This window comes from Symphalangus syndactylus, chromosome 21 (assembly GCF_028878055.3).
Source record: "Symphalangus syndactylus isolate Jambi chromosome 21, NHGRI_mSymSyn1-v2.1_pri, whole genome shotgun sequence".
NCBI classification, from domain to species: domain Eukaryota; kingdom Metazoa; phylum Chordata; class Mammalia; order Primates; family Hylobatidae; genus Symphalangus; species Symphalangus syndactylus.
In genome coordinates, this window is record NC_072443.2 from 35,757,016 (window position 1) to 35,773,292 (window position 16,277).

At 38.4% G+C, this 16,277-nt stretch overlaps 1 protein-coding gene across 7 annotated transcripts in view; it reads left to right on the top strand.

The window, feature by feature from the left end:
- Positions 1–16,277, top strand: part of PHLDB2 (pleckstrin homology like domain family B member 2) — a 238,032-nt gene that overhangs the window by 145,160 nt on the left and 76,595 nt on the right. For 6 of the 7 annotated variants that reach the window (XM_063630643.1, XM_063630642.1, XM_063630646.1 and 3 more), the window contains one exon: positions 119–1,467. The exons of the other annotated variant lie outside the window; for it this stretch is intronic. In XM_063630643.1, coding sequence (XP_063486713.1) covers positions 119–1,467 — 1,349 coding nt within the window. The remainder of the gene's footprint in view (positions 1–118; positions 1,468–16,277) is intronic. 7 annotated transcript variants of the gene reach the window in all.

Below are 16,277 nucleotides of genomic sequence, written 5' to 3' on the forward strand. Positions count from 1 at the left end.
TGTTTGTTAGTTGCATTACGTCAGACTGCAAGATTATTTGTTCAGATGTAGGCCTAACAAGGGATTGTTCTTTTAAAATCTTTTTTAAGGCAAAGTTTTCTCTTTTATTTCTTTACAGATTCCAGCAAGACTATGGAAGAGCACAGCTACATACAAAAGGAGCTAGATTTACAAAATGGTAGCTTAGAGGAAGACTCTGTGGTGCATTCTGTTGAGAACAATTCCCAAAACATGATGGAGAGCCTCAGCCCAAAGAAATACTCTTCTAGTCTGAGATTTAAAGCCAATGGAGACTATTCTGGCTCCTATTTAACCCTCTCACAACCTGTGCCTGCAAAGAGAAGCCCTTCTCCTTTGGGAACCAGTGTCAGAAGCAGCCCCTCCTTAGCCAAAATCCAGGGAAGCAAGCAGTTCTCTTATGATGGAACTGACAAAAATATTTCTATGAAACCTCCAACTCCTTTACTCAACACTACATCCTCCCTCAGTGGATATCCACTTGGAAGAGCAGACTTTGATCATTATACTGGTCGGGACAGTGAAAGGGCCTTGAGGCTCTCAGAGAAGCCTCCCTATTCCAAATATATCTTAAGGAATAAGTCGCATGACAATGTCTACTTTCTTGGAGGGCTGGAAGGTCGGAAGGCATCTGGCTCGCTCCTGGCCATGTGGAATGGAAGTTCCCTGAGTGATGTTGGCCCTCCTCCTATCAGCAGGTCGGGAGCCGCAAGCATGCCTTCAAGCCCAAAGCAAGCCAGGAAAATGAGCATTCAGGACAGCCTGATGCTTCAACCCAGGTTAACTAGACACAAGGAGCTTGCATCTGAAAACATCAATTTGAGAACTAGGAAGTACTCTAGCAGCAGCCTGAGTCACATGGGAGCCTACAGCCGATCACTTCCCAGGTTGTACAGAGCGACAGAGAACCAGCTGACACCTCTCAGCTTGCCTCCAAGAAACTCTCTGGGCAATTCCAAACGAACAAAACTTGGGGAAAAGGATCTACCTCATAGCATAATAGACAATGACAATTACCTTAATTTTTCTTCTTTGAGCTCAGGGGCTTTACCCTATAAAGCCTCTGCTTCTGAAGGCAATCCTTATGTAAGTTCTACCCTCAGTGTCCCTGCCAGTCCACGAGTGGCTCGGAAGATGCTTCTGGCCTCCACCTCCTCCTGTGCCTCTGATGACTTTGATCGGGCTTCCTATGTGGGGACAAACCCGAGTCATTCACTTCTTGCTGGAGAGTCAGACAGAGTTTTTGCGACCAGGAGGAACTTCTCTTGTGGATCTGTGGAATTTGATGAGGCTGATTTGGAAAGCCTCAGACAGGCCTCAGGAACCCCCCAGCCTGTCCTTCGGGAACGGAAAAGCAGTATTAGCTCCATTTCAGGACGTGATGACCTGATGGATTATCACCGGCGGCAGAGGGAGGAAAGACTCAGGGAGCAGGAGATGGAGCGATTGGTAATCTTCATCTCAACAGTGATTGACCTCACTGTTTCATTAACCAGCATCTACAGGGCAGCCTTGGAGATGGACTCCAGGATATGTGGGAATATAGGATATTCAGGTTCACCAGCCACAGCTGCTATCTTTCTCTTCTCTCCTGCTATCCTTCTTCTTCCCATATCACTATTAATAGGCGTGTTTGGCTATCTTGAAGGCCTCCAGGAATTAATGTTAATTCAGTTGCTCTGCAGAATTCTCATAACAGAGGAGTTGCGAATTTTATGAAATTTCTGAGTCTTACAAACTTCTCTTTAAGACTATGAGGAAATGCTGACTTGTATTATTTATATAATTTGCTTATGTATGGTTATGAGAGAAGTAGTCCGTGAAATCATGACTCACCAAGAATTAGGTAGTGAATTTGTCTTTATAGCAAGTTGTCTAGAAAGTCGGAGTTGCCTCAGTGGTGCTCAGCTTTTGTCCACACTGTTCATACACAACCTTACTATCTTTAGCTCTGATTCTTAGCATGTCTGATTCCAAACTACGCATACTCACAAGATCTATTGAGTTGTATTTTTCCATTTAAAATGAATTTATACTTATTGTTGAAATATTGAAAATAAGAAGACAGGGGGAAACATCCCTTGAGAGTCTCACCAATGAATGAGAACAAACAACTGCGTTTTTCCATTCTCTTTTAAGCACAGGTTTTTCTCTTAGAATGAATACCTGTGAGAGATTACTTTGATTCATTTTTGATTCATGATTTCCTTAATGAGAGAAGCTGCAGGACAGTAAAGCTGATTTACAACAACACTGTAGGATTATCAGAAGTATTTTAGTTGCTAAAATATTCTAGAATATGATTTTTGAATCACAAAACTCGTTAATACCCTATAGGACAATAAAATTGTAACCCAGGCTTGTCCAAACTGTGGGCTGTGGGCCGCACAAGGCTCACAATGGCTTTGAATGCCACCCAATACAAACTCAAAGTTTCTTAAAACATTATGAGATTTTTTTTGCTTTTTTTTTTTTTTTAAGCTCGTCAGCTATCGTTAGTGTATTTCATGTGTGGCCCAAGACAGTTCTTCTCCAGTGTGGCCCAAGATTGGATACCCCTGTTGTAACCTTTGGATTATAATGGACAGAAACCATTTGCATCCATCCAGAAGGAAATATGTTTGACATTTTAGAGCAGTAATCATTTGCATCACTCATAGTTTTTGATAAGTTGATGTCTGTTCTTACAGAGTTTTCAAATACCCTAACTGACAATAGTGAATGAAAGCAAATGTGCATACCCTTAGAGAATTTAGATAGTCTTTGAGTGGGTCAGTTATACAGTACTCAGTATGACATTCCTCTTTATTATCATAAATAATCTCTGCACACTGTTCATGGTCACAAAATGGCATTGTGTTTGGGCTTGCTTCGTTGACAGAAATTCGTAAGATGTTTTAATTAGCATACAAAAATCTTGTATGTGGACAACAAATATAATGCTATACCATGCAGAGCAACTATTATTTATAAAGCCAGAATATTAACTTCTATCCGATAACTTATCAAGAAATCTGGGAGAGCATTTTTAATGGCTTCCATTACTCCGGACATCTTCCTTAAATGCTTCTATTTGCTCTTCTATTCCAAGTATAGGCAACCAAATTCAAGAAATTCATCTCTGCTAGGTTTCATGTTCAGCATCTCTAAGTGTTGGTGAATTTCTCTTTCCTTCAGATTTTCCAAATCTGGTATGGTTCTTGGCAATCCAGGAAGTGACCTTCTGTACTTCCTGTAAGGTTGGGCCCGTTAAGTCAGTTTTGACTTCTTGGGAGAGCTTTGTGGATATTGCTCTAAATATGAAGTTATATATTTTTTTCTTTAATAGTGGGCTTATCATATCTGTTGAAATGAGGCTTATTTTTAAATTTGACCCTCTGGACTTGATCTTGGTTGCAGAGTCTATTTGTTTGACTACATTGTGGTAAAAGGGATGACGGATTCTTATCAAGCCTATGCAAATGATGATATTGCCATTAAAAAGTAAAGTGACTCAAGTTACTTCCTGAATTCTGAGAGATCAGTGAGAACAATTTACCATTAAAATAATATTTCATTTAGCTTGCAAAATCAGAGTTAGCTGAATAGAGGATTAAAGATAGAGCAGTATGAATGCCAAAGGGTTTTCCCCCTGAAAAAATAGAACATTAAAAATAATACAGTAATATTCCAAAACACATATCCACACTTAGAAATTCATTTTTTATTATCAATTCAATCACTTCTATGTAATTAATTCTTATTTCTCCTTATCTTGGGCTCTTAATTTGGTTTCATGAAGTCATCTATTTCTAGACTAAAAAGTCCTGAAAATCTGATTTAGCTGCCTAGTACTGTCTCATTTTTGTCTATGCAATTCTTTGAAATACTAAGAGTTAAAAATACCTGGTAAAGTTGTGTCCACAAGGTTCTAAAACTGTCTTTTCTTCATTAACGAGATACTGTATTTTGTAGGCAAGCTCACGGGGAAAGTAGAGAACACTTGGTGAATGTAAGAGTTAAGTGGCTATGGTTATTTATGGTTAACTTAACAAACAATATCAGCATGAAGGAGAGTTAAAATCCTTTAAATCAGTTTTTTAAGAACATATTACAGAGAGTGAGGGCACTGACATATATTCAGGGCCTTTCTGTAAAGTACCCAATCTTTGAACATTACCTATAATATTAAAAATATTATTTTACCTGTACAAAATTATCTTAAGGAAGGGCGACTTTCTCATTTGATTTGAGAAATTTTTAGGGGCACAGTGAACAAACCTAATTATTTCTAGCCTCTTTCTTTTTGTAAAATTAAAGAACAAATCTTTGTGATTGCCCAGAGGTTCTCTGGGAAAACCTAAAAGTAGTTCAGGAATAGATATCTTGGAAATTTTATTTTATTTTTTCTGTATTTAGGGTCTGCCTGATCTTGAAGGCAAAATCAGAGATTTTGCCACTTGAGTAATAAAGAATTGTGTATACCTGAGAGTAGTGAATGTTCGTGGTTTGGCTATTTAATAAAATGGCAATGGATTATTTTATGATGAGCAAGAAACCTCAAGTCATTCAAAAATGAAGAAAACGCTTTGCAAGAATATATTCCAATCAGCGCAAAGCTTAGGAAGTTACACTTGTAAGATACTGATCTCTGTTCTGTGGGCAGATTAGTACTGCCTTTTACAAGCATAGGCTGATTTCTCCAAGATCAATCTGTCATTTCAATAGAGATAACTGCATTTTAGTTTTACATTAACAGGGTGCTTGTCATCTATCACATTTTTTAATGCATTACATTAAACATACTTTATGAATAATTGCATCAAAATCATGCAGACTTTGCCAAATTTTTTAAATGTTGTTACTTCTTTATAGCCTTTTTATTTGCAAGCATTATAAAGCAAGTTCAATGTAACTCCCTTTTTTCAAATCTGCAATTTTCTGTTTCCATCAACTTCTGCCCTTCTTTGTTCTCTTCCACATGCTGGAACAACCAGACACTAAGACAAAAATACTTAAAGGTGTTAGAAATTACGTTCAAGCTAACACATCACAGAACATAATTACTGATAATGTGAAAAGGTTTGTCACAGTTACAGTTCAGTTTAGGTGAGCACAACGTTTATATTTTTCTTAATTTTATGGAAGTAATCTTAGCTTATGTTTTTAGCAAACTAATATAAGACAGTTTAAAAGTTCAGGTAAACTAATCTCTTCATCATAAAACATTCAAGTTTTTTTAAAAAATGAGATTATACTTGTATTATACTGTACACTGATGAAACAAGGAAAAGATGTATAGCTGTTTTGTTGTTGTTTTTAAAATGTATTTTTTTTCTTAAAAGTTATATTTACCCATGACACAGCCCCAGGAGATCCTGAGAACATGTGTCCCTATAGCCGTTTTTAAAACCAAATTATCAAATCAGGTCTTTTTTTTTTTTTTTTCCTTAAGAGAGCACAGTTAGGCTGGGTGAGGTGGCTTACACTTGTAATCCCAGCACTTTGGGAGGCCAAGGTAGGAGGATCACTTGGGTCCAGGAATTTGAGACCAGCCCAGGCAACATGGCAAAACCCTGTCTCTACAAAAAATACAAAAATTAGCTGGGTGTAGTGGTGCACACCTGTAGTCCCAGCTACTTGGGAGACTGAGGTGGGAGTATTGATTGAGCTCAGGAGATTGAGGCTGCAGTGAGCCATGATCATGCCACTGAACTCCAGCCCGGGTGGCAGAGTGAGACCCCATCATTTAAAGAAGCACATTTAAAGCATTAGAATTTCACAAAATTTATTTCAAGAAAATAAATTCTTGAAATTCTGGGAATGTTAGATTTATCTAACTACTTGTTAATCTCTATAAACCAATCTGAACAGTAGGCCTTCTCTATTTAATGTATTATTATCCTCGGGAGATAGAAAAATATTTCACCTACACCCAGTGTTCCCCACCCTGCCCCCAGGTAGACAGATGAAAGGTTTATGGCATAAGTCCTACAGCTCCTATTACAGATCAAAAGTGAACACTGGAACACAAAATCTCACTTTTCCAGATCTCAAAAGACTGATTGCTTTTCCATCAGGCACAAAATATATTCCTGATCTGAGTTCACAAATAGAAAAACAAACAAATTATAAACAACAACAACAACAAACAAATACTCTGTCACCTCTCACCTGACCAAGACTGGATTCCGATTCTACCTGACAACTCACAACGTGGTCAGATTGTGAAACCAGATTCCTAGTCATGGCTGCCACCAATGGAGATAACTATCAGTTGTATGCAAACCAGAACCCCAGTGAAACTTGGCCAAGGATTAGAAACAAAAACTAAGACAGATTCAGTAAAACAAAAACTAAAGAGATTAGCGAGTCAGTGAAGGTGATGTTCTACTGCCATTTGTGATTTACCTCAGAAGCCAAGAAAAGATGTGTCTGGGCATCCAGCCCAGGAGATATACTTCATGGGCAGTGCAATTTAATTGACTGGATAGAGTGAGTCACTTGCACATTTTATTAGGACCTCCAAATTGTCAAGGCATAATTTTCAAAAAGTAAACGCAACTCTTATATAAATGAAGAACGAATAGATGCCAAAGATTTCTTTAACTCATTAATGAGGAAACCAGGTGGGGTAAAGCTGGTTCACTAAGCATAATATCTGTAATATTTTTAGGTCAGCTGTGATTATACTAGTGTTCCACCTGGATTTTTTTTTTAATGTGTTCAATCTTTATTTGAAAACTCAAGGTAGTTTTATTGAGTATTAAAGATCGAACTGTAATTATGTATCTCCAAGGGCCTATTAATGAGGTAAATAATCCACTTTGAGTCCATATTAAATAACTTCCAGCTGCTGTGCTATTTGAGATGTTTAGTTTGTTCCTTTTTAAAAAAAATAATTTTTCTTTTTTGGCTTTGCTCTCAGCTGCCAGTTCATGCTTTGGTCATTTTTGCCAGCCTTTTCGTTTTTTATGATCTTAGAAACCAGTTATCAAGCCTTGATTTGAAATGTTCTGAACTAAGAGTGACTAAGTACAAGTGAGGTCTCAAGGAGGTCCGGAGCACATGAAGTGTGTGCACTTCATTTCACAGACCTTGTGACATCCATTTGGACTGGTTGGTGGTCATTTTAACTTCCTCACTCTGAGCTGTGTTTCAAGTAGAGGACATTAATGGATAAGGTGTTGCTAGAGGGGTGGGATGCTGATTCTTTGACAAATTAGATGTTCTAGAGCATGGGTCACCAACCCCCGGGCCATGGGCCACAGACCAGTAGCACTTGTGGCCTGTTAGGAAAGGGGCCGCACAGCAGGAGGTGAGCGGTGAGCCAGCAAAGGTTCATTTGTATTTCCAGCCACTCCCCATCACTCACGTTACTGCCTGAGCTCCAACTTCTGTCATATCAGTGATGGCATTCGATTTTCAAAAGAGCGTGAACACTATTGTGAACTGCGCATGTGAGGGATCTGGGTTGCGCGCTCCTTATGAGAGTCTAATGCCTGATGATCTGTCACTGCCTCCCATCACCCCCAGATGGGGCCATCTAGTTGCAGGAAAACAAGCTCAGGGCTCCCACTGATTCTACATTATGATGAGTTATGTAATTATTTCATTACACATTACAGTGTAATAATAATAGAAATAAAGTGCTCAATAAATGTAATGTGCTTGAATCATCCCGAAACCATCTCTCCCCCATGTCCATGGAAAATGGTTCCATGAGACCAATCCTGTTCCCAAAAATTTTGCAGACTGCTGTTCTAGAGGTTAGAAAAGTCATTATAAAGTAGGGTATTCTTGTATTCATCCTATTTGACACCTGCCTTCCTCCAAGTAGTCCAGAGGTAGTGATGGCTGTCTAGAGCTTTTTATGGTCCAAGGCAGTGAAAGTCATTTTCAGAAGAAAAGGGGAAAATTAAAAAATGAAAGCAAACCCTGATGCTTTTAAGAGTATTCATTTGGTTACATTGCCAAAAGTATCTGTGTCCTTTTGTGGAGAACCAGTGGATTCCCACGAATTGCACTGTAGCCATCCAATATTTTCTTTCTGGCTGGTGATGGTTGTCTGTAGTGCCTTGGTAAATAGCATTGTTGCCGTTTAGAGCTATGCAGGGCCACACTGATACTTATTTCTCAAACATGTTGTAATGTGATACCAGCTCTCATGAAGCATCATGGAGTAAGGTTTTCTGATTTTTTACACACATATGAATTTTTTACATTACATATGGATTCCTTGAAAATAAGGTTGGCTTTCTTTTAAGGCACATATTAATGTTTCTGTGGTAGTTATGTGAATAGGTGAAATGTCTGGGTCAGCAATTCCTACCATTGAAGGTGTTTTGTCCTTATAGCTCCTATGAAAGCACTTTATAACTATATAATTTTAATCGGTAAGAGGCTGGGACCATACCTATCTTGCTCACCACTATAGATGCACCTCCTAGCCAGATGACTAGAGTATAGGAAGCATTCTTCACATGTTTTTAAAAAGAGTAATTGAATGTTTTTGAACCCATTCTTGACATTTATTCTGGATTTCCTTAATCTGTGACTGTAGTTTGCATCCCTGGTTCCCAGATGATATACATTTAGTTCTAGGTAATAGTGAAGCTCTATACAAAAAATGAAGATATCTCAGTATAAATGCATTCTTTTTTACTTCCAGAAAGGGGAAATTCTTTTCCAACTTTCAATTAAAAATAAAAAGATGAAAGAGTTATTTTTCTTTACTTTGAAAATTTTCTAGCATTCTTTGTAAGAATTGGTGCTCTCCAAGGTTGTACAAAAACCAAGGCTACAGGTCCAAGAGTCTTGCTTGTGTACCATTGAGCAGATCATAGATCTAATGTTTCTAAAATTAGGTAAAAGACTAATTGAGCATATTTGTTTAAGGATTTTTGGTATTTTATAAAATAAGTTTATGTGTTCTCTAATCTCTGAAACATGGTCAGATGCAGATGCTATTTTAAAGACCAGAAAATAAACAGGTTGGTATTATTTAATGTTGTAATTAGGAAAAATTGTTTAGGAATCCAAGACTACTGAGCGTTGTCAGGTCAAAGTGACTCTACATGTAGATTTTTGCTTCTCTATTTGCTTCTTCCTGTCTCTATTTCCTGGTTAGTCCTGATCCCCCCAGCATAAGTTGGGCATTCAGAACTTTTTGGCTGTGTTGAGCCATATTATAAGTTTGACAGTAGTTTTTGTTTGAATAGCAGAATGGACAATGTTAAGATCATGCTTATTGTTGCTTAGTCATAGTATTAATCTTTTTTTTTTTAGAAGAATGTCTTTGAAATGTGAAGGCAAGCTTAAGTATTGAAAACTATTTTGTCCTCTAGTCTTACTTGAATCTCCTTCCTGATGTGGCCCTTCCGTTTGCTACATCCTGAGTATAATTTTAATTTATAAAAAAAAATGGCTGCACTAGCTGGAAGAAGCCAGCTAAATTGCAAATGGGGTGAGAGGTTTGTTTACCAACCCAATAAACTTAGTGGCTCAAGACTTTTGAAAGGATCTTGAGAAACAATGGCTCTCTTCCTATACTCTGAGCTAGAATGGCCATTGGCAGGTACATAAGTTGATTTAATCTTCAGATTCAGCCTAAGCCTTAAGCTGAATTTTTGCTGTGGAGCCTTTTCTTAATTTCTCTGATGTTTAAAATAGCCAGTCAATTCTCTACCTTTTTTTTTTTTAACTTTCCTACCTTGTTTGGAGGGTTTATCAGATTTAGCTCAGAAATACGATGTGAGCCATGAATGTTATTTTAAATTTTTTTAAGTTAAGATAAGCAAAAAAAAAAAAAAAAAATCCAGGTGAAATTGGGTATAATATATTTGACAGCACAGGAGTAGATTGACAATGCTACCCACTCCCTAAATAAGCAATCTATTCTCTAAGTAAACAGCACTATTTCTAAATAAAGTAAGTACATTTTTAGTCACTGGGTAATATAAAGAAAAATGTTATCTGTCATCAGATCACCTTGGGTCATTACAGAATAAAGCAAGGACTTTCTCTCTACAAATTGCTGTTGTGTGTTTGTGTGTGTGTATGTATGTGTGTATGTGTGTGTCTATATGTATGTATATGGTGATTAAATATTAAAGGAATTAATCATTAGCAAATTTGGGCTGCCAATTGTCCTCCATTAACTGAGAGTGAAAAAAAAACAGTTGTCATACCTTTTTTCTTTCTTCTTCACTTGGAGAGATGGGCAGAAAAGCAGTGAGAAGGAAAAATTAGCATTTGGCAATAATCTAATGACTTCACCTTGGGGAAACAGAGCTAAAGTCTTCATGAAATTCTATATTGCAGTAGTCTATTCTTGAGAGCAAACCCTCTGTTCTTATAGTAGCAGTACAAGCTATTGCCTCTTGATGGTGCCACGCATTAAAAAATTATTCTTAGAATTTGAGAGATGTATGTTCTGACTCTTCACATAATTCACCTTTCTCAGGCTAAATGCTGAAATATAGAAAGCAACTTGGACTAAAAAGAGGCCCTGTATGCCCCTATGTCAGTTATAGAAGAAGTCTCATTCTTTTTTAAAATCATAAATAAATATATGAACACTTGTTTCTAAATAAGAAATAAAGGTCATAAATAAAATTTGTAGAAAAAATACAAACTAAATGAAAACTGAAAATATATCAAGACCAACAAATATATAGGAGTGGAGGCCAGGCATGGTGGCTCACGCCTGTAATCCCAGCACTCTGGGAGGTCAAGGCAGGTGGATCACCTGTGGTCAGGAGTTCGACACCACCCTGACCAACATGGTGAAACCTCGTCTCTACTAAAAAAATACAAAATTAACCAGGCATGGTGGCACATGCCTGTAATCCCAGCTACTTCAGAGGCTGAAGCAGGAAAATCGCTTGAATCCATGAGGTGAAGATTGCATTGAGCCGAGATCGAGCCATTGCAGTCCAGCCTGGGCAAAAGAGTGAAACTCAGTTTAAAAAAAATATATATATATATATGTATATATATATATATATATATATATATATATATATATGGAGATACATGAAGTGAAGGAAGACTATTGATTGTTTCTGGTAAAAGTGGTCCCTATATTTGTTGTCAAATTACTTAGTATATCTATATTTATTTATTCTTTTTTTGAGGAGAGTCTTGCTATGTTGTCCAGGCTGGAGTGCAGTGGCATGATCTCGGCTCAGCATGCTGAGTAGCTGGGATTACAGGTGCATGCCACCATGCCCGACTAATTTTTGTATTTTTAGTAGACACAGGGTTTTACCATGTTGGCCAGGCTGTTCTCGAACTCCTGGCCTCAAGTGATTTGCTCCCCTTAGCCTCTGAAAGTATTGGGATTACAGGCGTGAGCCACCATGCCTGGCCTAGTATATCTAAATTTAAAAACTGACTGTCTATTAAGCTACCATTTTAAAAACTTATCATCAGCTAATAGGTTTAGTGATTGTGCTGGCTAATTCTTTTTTTCCCCCTCCGAGACAGAGTCTCCCTCTGTTGCCCAGGCTAGAGTGCAGTGGCGTGATCTCAGCTCACTGCAACCTCCGCCTCCTAAGGGTTGAAGCAATTTTCCTGCCTCGGCCTCCCTAGTAGCTGGGATTACAGGCGCCCGCCACCACACCTGGCTAATTTTTGCATTTTTAGTAGAGACGGGGTTTCGCCACTTATGTTGGCCAGGCTGGTCTGGAACTCCTGACCTCAGGCGATCTGCCCGCCTTGGCCACCCAAAGTGCCAGGATTACAGGCGTGAGCCACCGCATCCAGGCTGTGCTGGCTAGTTCTTATGATGTGAATTTCTCTTCCCCAGCTTGAGAAAAGATTATGGGAATATTTGCTGTAGAGAATATTCTTAAAGTTGGAAATTGATTTTTCAAAAAAAAAAAAAATCCAAAACAAGCATTACAAGGGTAACACATCCAGCACTTTTTCTTGTTTCGGCCATCTCAATGTGCCAGTTAAGAAGGTGCTTATTAGAAGTCACTTAAAATAATCTCTTTATGTTGAATAATCAGAGACTCACAAGCAATCATAGGACATAATTCAAAGGAATCCCGTGTATCCTTTACCCAGTTTCCTCCAATGGTAACATCTTGCCAAACTATAGGACGATGTCAGAGCTAGGATATTGACATTGATACAGTGAAGATACGGAACAGTTCTAACACCACAAGGGTCTCTCGTGTTGGCCTTTTATAGCCGTACCAGCTTCCCTTCTCCTTAACCCTGATAACCACTGATTTCTTCTCCATTTCTATAATTTTATCATTTCAAAATATAACCATATAGCATGTAACCTGTGGGTTTGGCTTTTTTCACTCAGCAGAGTTCTGTGGAAATTGGGCAGGTTGTTGCAGTCACTGATTCATCAGGTTTAAGACTAGGATACGTGAGGCAAAGGGAAATCCCAGAGACACACTTCTGTGTGTTTCGTTGGGTCCCCAGTCTGCCTTCTTTCCACCTTTCAGAATCTTCTTCTGTTTTTTTCTCCATATAATGTACAGGGTTCTGAGTTATACTTAGTGGGAGAAACAGGGTAAAGTATGTCTAATTCATCTTCCCTGAAGCTGAAGTCAGTGAGATTAGTTTCCTAGAGTTGCAAATAGCCAAAAGCTTTGCTCTGGTGAAGTCTAATGACTGCAGGTTGAAAAATTTTGGTTTGGATAAATTGGTATTTCTTATTCAAAATTGCTAAGACCATATCCCAGCTCTGGGGTTGTAATTTGGATTTTGAGAAAAGACCGAATTTTAGGAAAATGCTGAGTAGAATTAAGAGGAACAAATTTCTCATATGGTGATTATTATTTCATTCTGATTATAGAATAACAAAGCTCAAGCTATGAAAGGTCATCTTTTCCATCAGATCACGAAGACCAAGGCCTAAATCATCTTAGGCAGAGATTTCAATTTACAAGTTGTCTTGGGAGAAAGGAAAATATTCAGGCATACCTCTGAGATATTGTGGGTTTGGTTCCAGACCACTGCAATAAGGCAAACATCATAATAAAGCAAGTGACGCAAATTTTTTGGTTTCCCAGTGCATATTAAAGTTATGTTTACACCATACTGTAATATATTAAGTATGCAACAGCATTATGTATAAAAATGTACATACCTTAATTTAAAAATACTTTATTGCTTAAAAAAATACTAACAATTATATGAGCCTTCAGTGAGTTGTAATCTTTTTGCTGGTGGAGGGTTTTGTCTTGATGTTGATGGCTGCTGACTGAACAAGCTGGTGGTTCTTGAAGGTTGGAGTGGCTGTGGCAATTTCTTTGTGTGTGTGTGTGTGTGTGTGTGTATGTGTGAATCTTGCTCTGTCTCCCAGGCTGGAGTGCAGTGGTGTGATCTTGGCTCACTGCTGCACCTCTGCCTCCCAACATCAAATGATTCTCTTGCTTCAGCCTCCCAAGCAGCTGGGATTACAGGTGCCAGCCACCACACCCAGCTAATTTTTTACATTTTTGGTAGAGACACAGTGTCACCATGTTGGCCAGGTTGGTCTCGAACTCCTGACCTCAAGTGCCCCACCCACCTCAGCCTCCCAAAGTGTTGGGATTACAGATGTGAGCCACCGCACCCAGCTGGCAATTTTTTAAAATAAGATAACAATGAAGTTTGCCACATGGATTCAATTCTTCCTTTCACAAAAGATTTCTCTGCAGCATGCAATGCTGTTTGGTTGTGCTTTACCCACGGTAGAACTTTTTTCAGAATTGGAATCAGTCCTCTCAATCCCTGCCACTGCTTTATCAATTAAGCTCATGTAATATTCTAAATCCTTTGTTGTCATTTCAAAAATGTTAACCGCACCTTTACCAGGAGTAGTTTCTATCTCAAGAAACCATTTTCTTGGCTCATCCATATGAAGCAATTCCTCATCAGTTCAAGTTTTATCATGAGATTTCAGCAATTCATTCACATCTTCAGGTTCCATGTTTAATTATAGTTCTTTTGCTGTTTCTATCACATCTGCAGTTACTTCTTCTTCCATTGAAGTCTTAAACCCCTCAAAGTCATCCATAAGGACTGGAATCAACTTCTTCCAAACTCTTGTTCATGTTGATAAAAATATCAGTACCTCCTCTTCTGAACCAAAATGTTCTTAATGGCATCTAAAATGGTGAATTCTTTCCAGATGGTTTTTTGATTGGCTTTGCTCAGCTCTATCAGAATAATCACTGCCTATGGCAACTATAGCCTTACAGAGTATATGTTTAAAATAAAAAGACTTGAAAGCCAAAATTACCCCATGGGATGTAGAATGGATATTGTGTTATCAGGCATGAAAACAACATTTATTTTCCTTGTGCATCTTTATCAGAGCTCTTGAGTGACTAGGTGTGTTGTCAGGGAGCAGTAATATTTATTCATATATTTTTAAATTTATTTTAAGTTCTGGGATACATGTGTATAATGTGCAGAATTATTACATAGGTAAACATATGCCATGATGGTTTGCTGCACCTATCAACCCATCACCTAGGTATTAAGCCTGGCATGCATTTAGCTATTTTTCTTGATGCTCTCCCCCACTTCCCCCGAGCAGTAATATTTTTAAAGGATATTTTTTCCCCCGAGCAGTAGATCTCGACAGTGGGCTTAAAATATTCAGTAAACCACAATAAACAGATGTGGTGTCATCTAGGCTTTGTTGTTCCACTTACAGAGCACAGGCAAAATAGATTTAGCTTAATTCTTAAGGGCCTTGGTATTTTTGGAATGGTCAATGAGCATTGGTTTCAACTTAAAGTTAGCAGCTGACTTTAGCTCCTAAAAACAGAGTCAACCTATCCTTTGAAGCTTTGAAGCCAGGCATTGACTTCTCTCTAGCTTTGTAAGTCCTGGATGGCATCTTCTTCCAATATAAAGCTGTTTTGTCCACACTGTTTGTTTGTTGTTTGTTTATTGATTGATTAATTGTGGCCCAGGCTGGTGTTGAGCTCCTGGCCTCAAGTGATCCTCTCGCCTAGGCCTTCCAAAGTGCTGGGATTACAGGAGTGAGCCACTGGCCCAGCTGAAAACCTGTTGTTTCATGTAGCCACCTTCATCAGTTATCTTAGATCTTCCCAACTGACTTGCTGCACCTTCTACATCAGCAAGGTGATTCTGTTTCACCTTGCACTTTTATGTTATGGAGACAATGTCTTTCCTTAAACCTCATAACCCAGCCTCTGCTAGTTACAGATTTTTCTTCTGCAGCTTCTTCACCTCATTTAGCCTTCATAGAACTGAAGAGAGTTAGGGCCTTGCTCTGGATTAGGTTGTGGCTTAAGGAAGTGTTTGATCTATTTCGACCACTAAAACTTTCTTTACATCAACAGTAAGGCTGTTTCACTTTCTTACCATTTGCGTGTGAAGAATCACCTTTAATTTCCTTCAAGAACTTCTCTTTTGCATTTACAACTTGGCTAATTGGTACAAGAGAGCTTACTTTTGGCCTGTCTCATTTTTGGCATGCCTTCCTCTCAAAGCTTAATCGTTTCTAGCTTTTCCTTTAAAGTGTGAGATCTGTAACTCTTTCAGTTGAACACTTACAGGCTATCATAGGATTATTAATAGGCCTAATTTCAATATTGTGTCTTAGGGAATAGGAGGCCTGAAGAGAGGGAGAGAGACAGGGAAATGGCCTGTTGATGGAGCGGTTAGAACAAGTACAACATTTATTAAGTTTGCTGTCTTATATGGGCATGGTTTGTGGTGTCCAAAACGATTACAATAGTAATGTCAAAGATCACTGATCGGATCATCATAACAGATATGATGATAATGAAAAAGTTTGAAATATTGTAAGAATTACCAGAATGTGACACAGAGACATGAAGTGAGCACATACTATTGGAAAAATATGCTAATAGACTTGCTCGCTGCAGGTTTCCACAAATCACTTTGTAAAAAATGCACTATCTGCAGAGCGCATTAAAGCAAAATGCAGTAAAATGAGATATGCCTGTAGTTACTTTCTTAACATTATTCTCAGATTTAGAAAGAAGATGCCATTGTTTGTTTTACATTTTTTTTTCTTTTTTATAGAGATGGGGTCTCTCTATGTTGATGAGGCTGGGTTCAAGCGATCCTCCTGCCTCAGCCTCCTGATGTGCTGGGATCACAGGCGTGAGCCACTGTGCCCGGCCCTCTTTTGCATTTCTCTACATAAAACTTTGTGACATGCTTTTAAAATTTTAACACAGGCCGGGCTTAGTGGCTCACGCCTGTCATCCCAGCACTTTGGGAGGCAGAGGCGGGTGAATCACGAGGTCAGGAGATCGAGACCA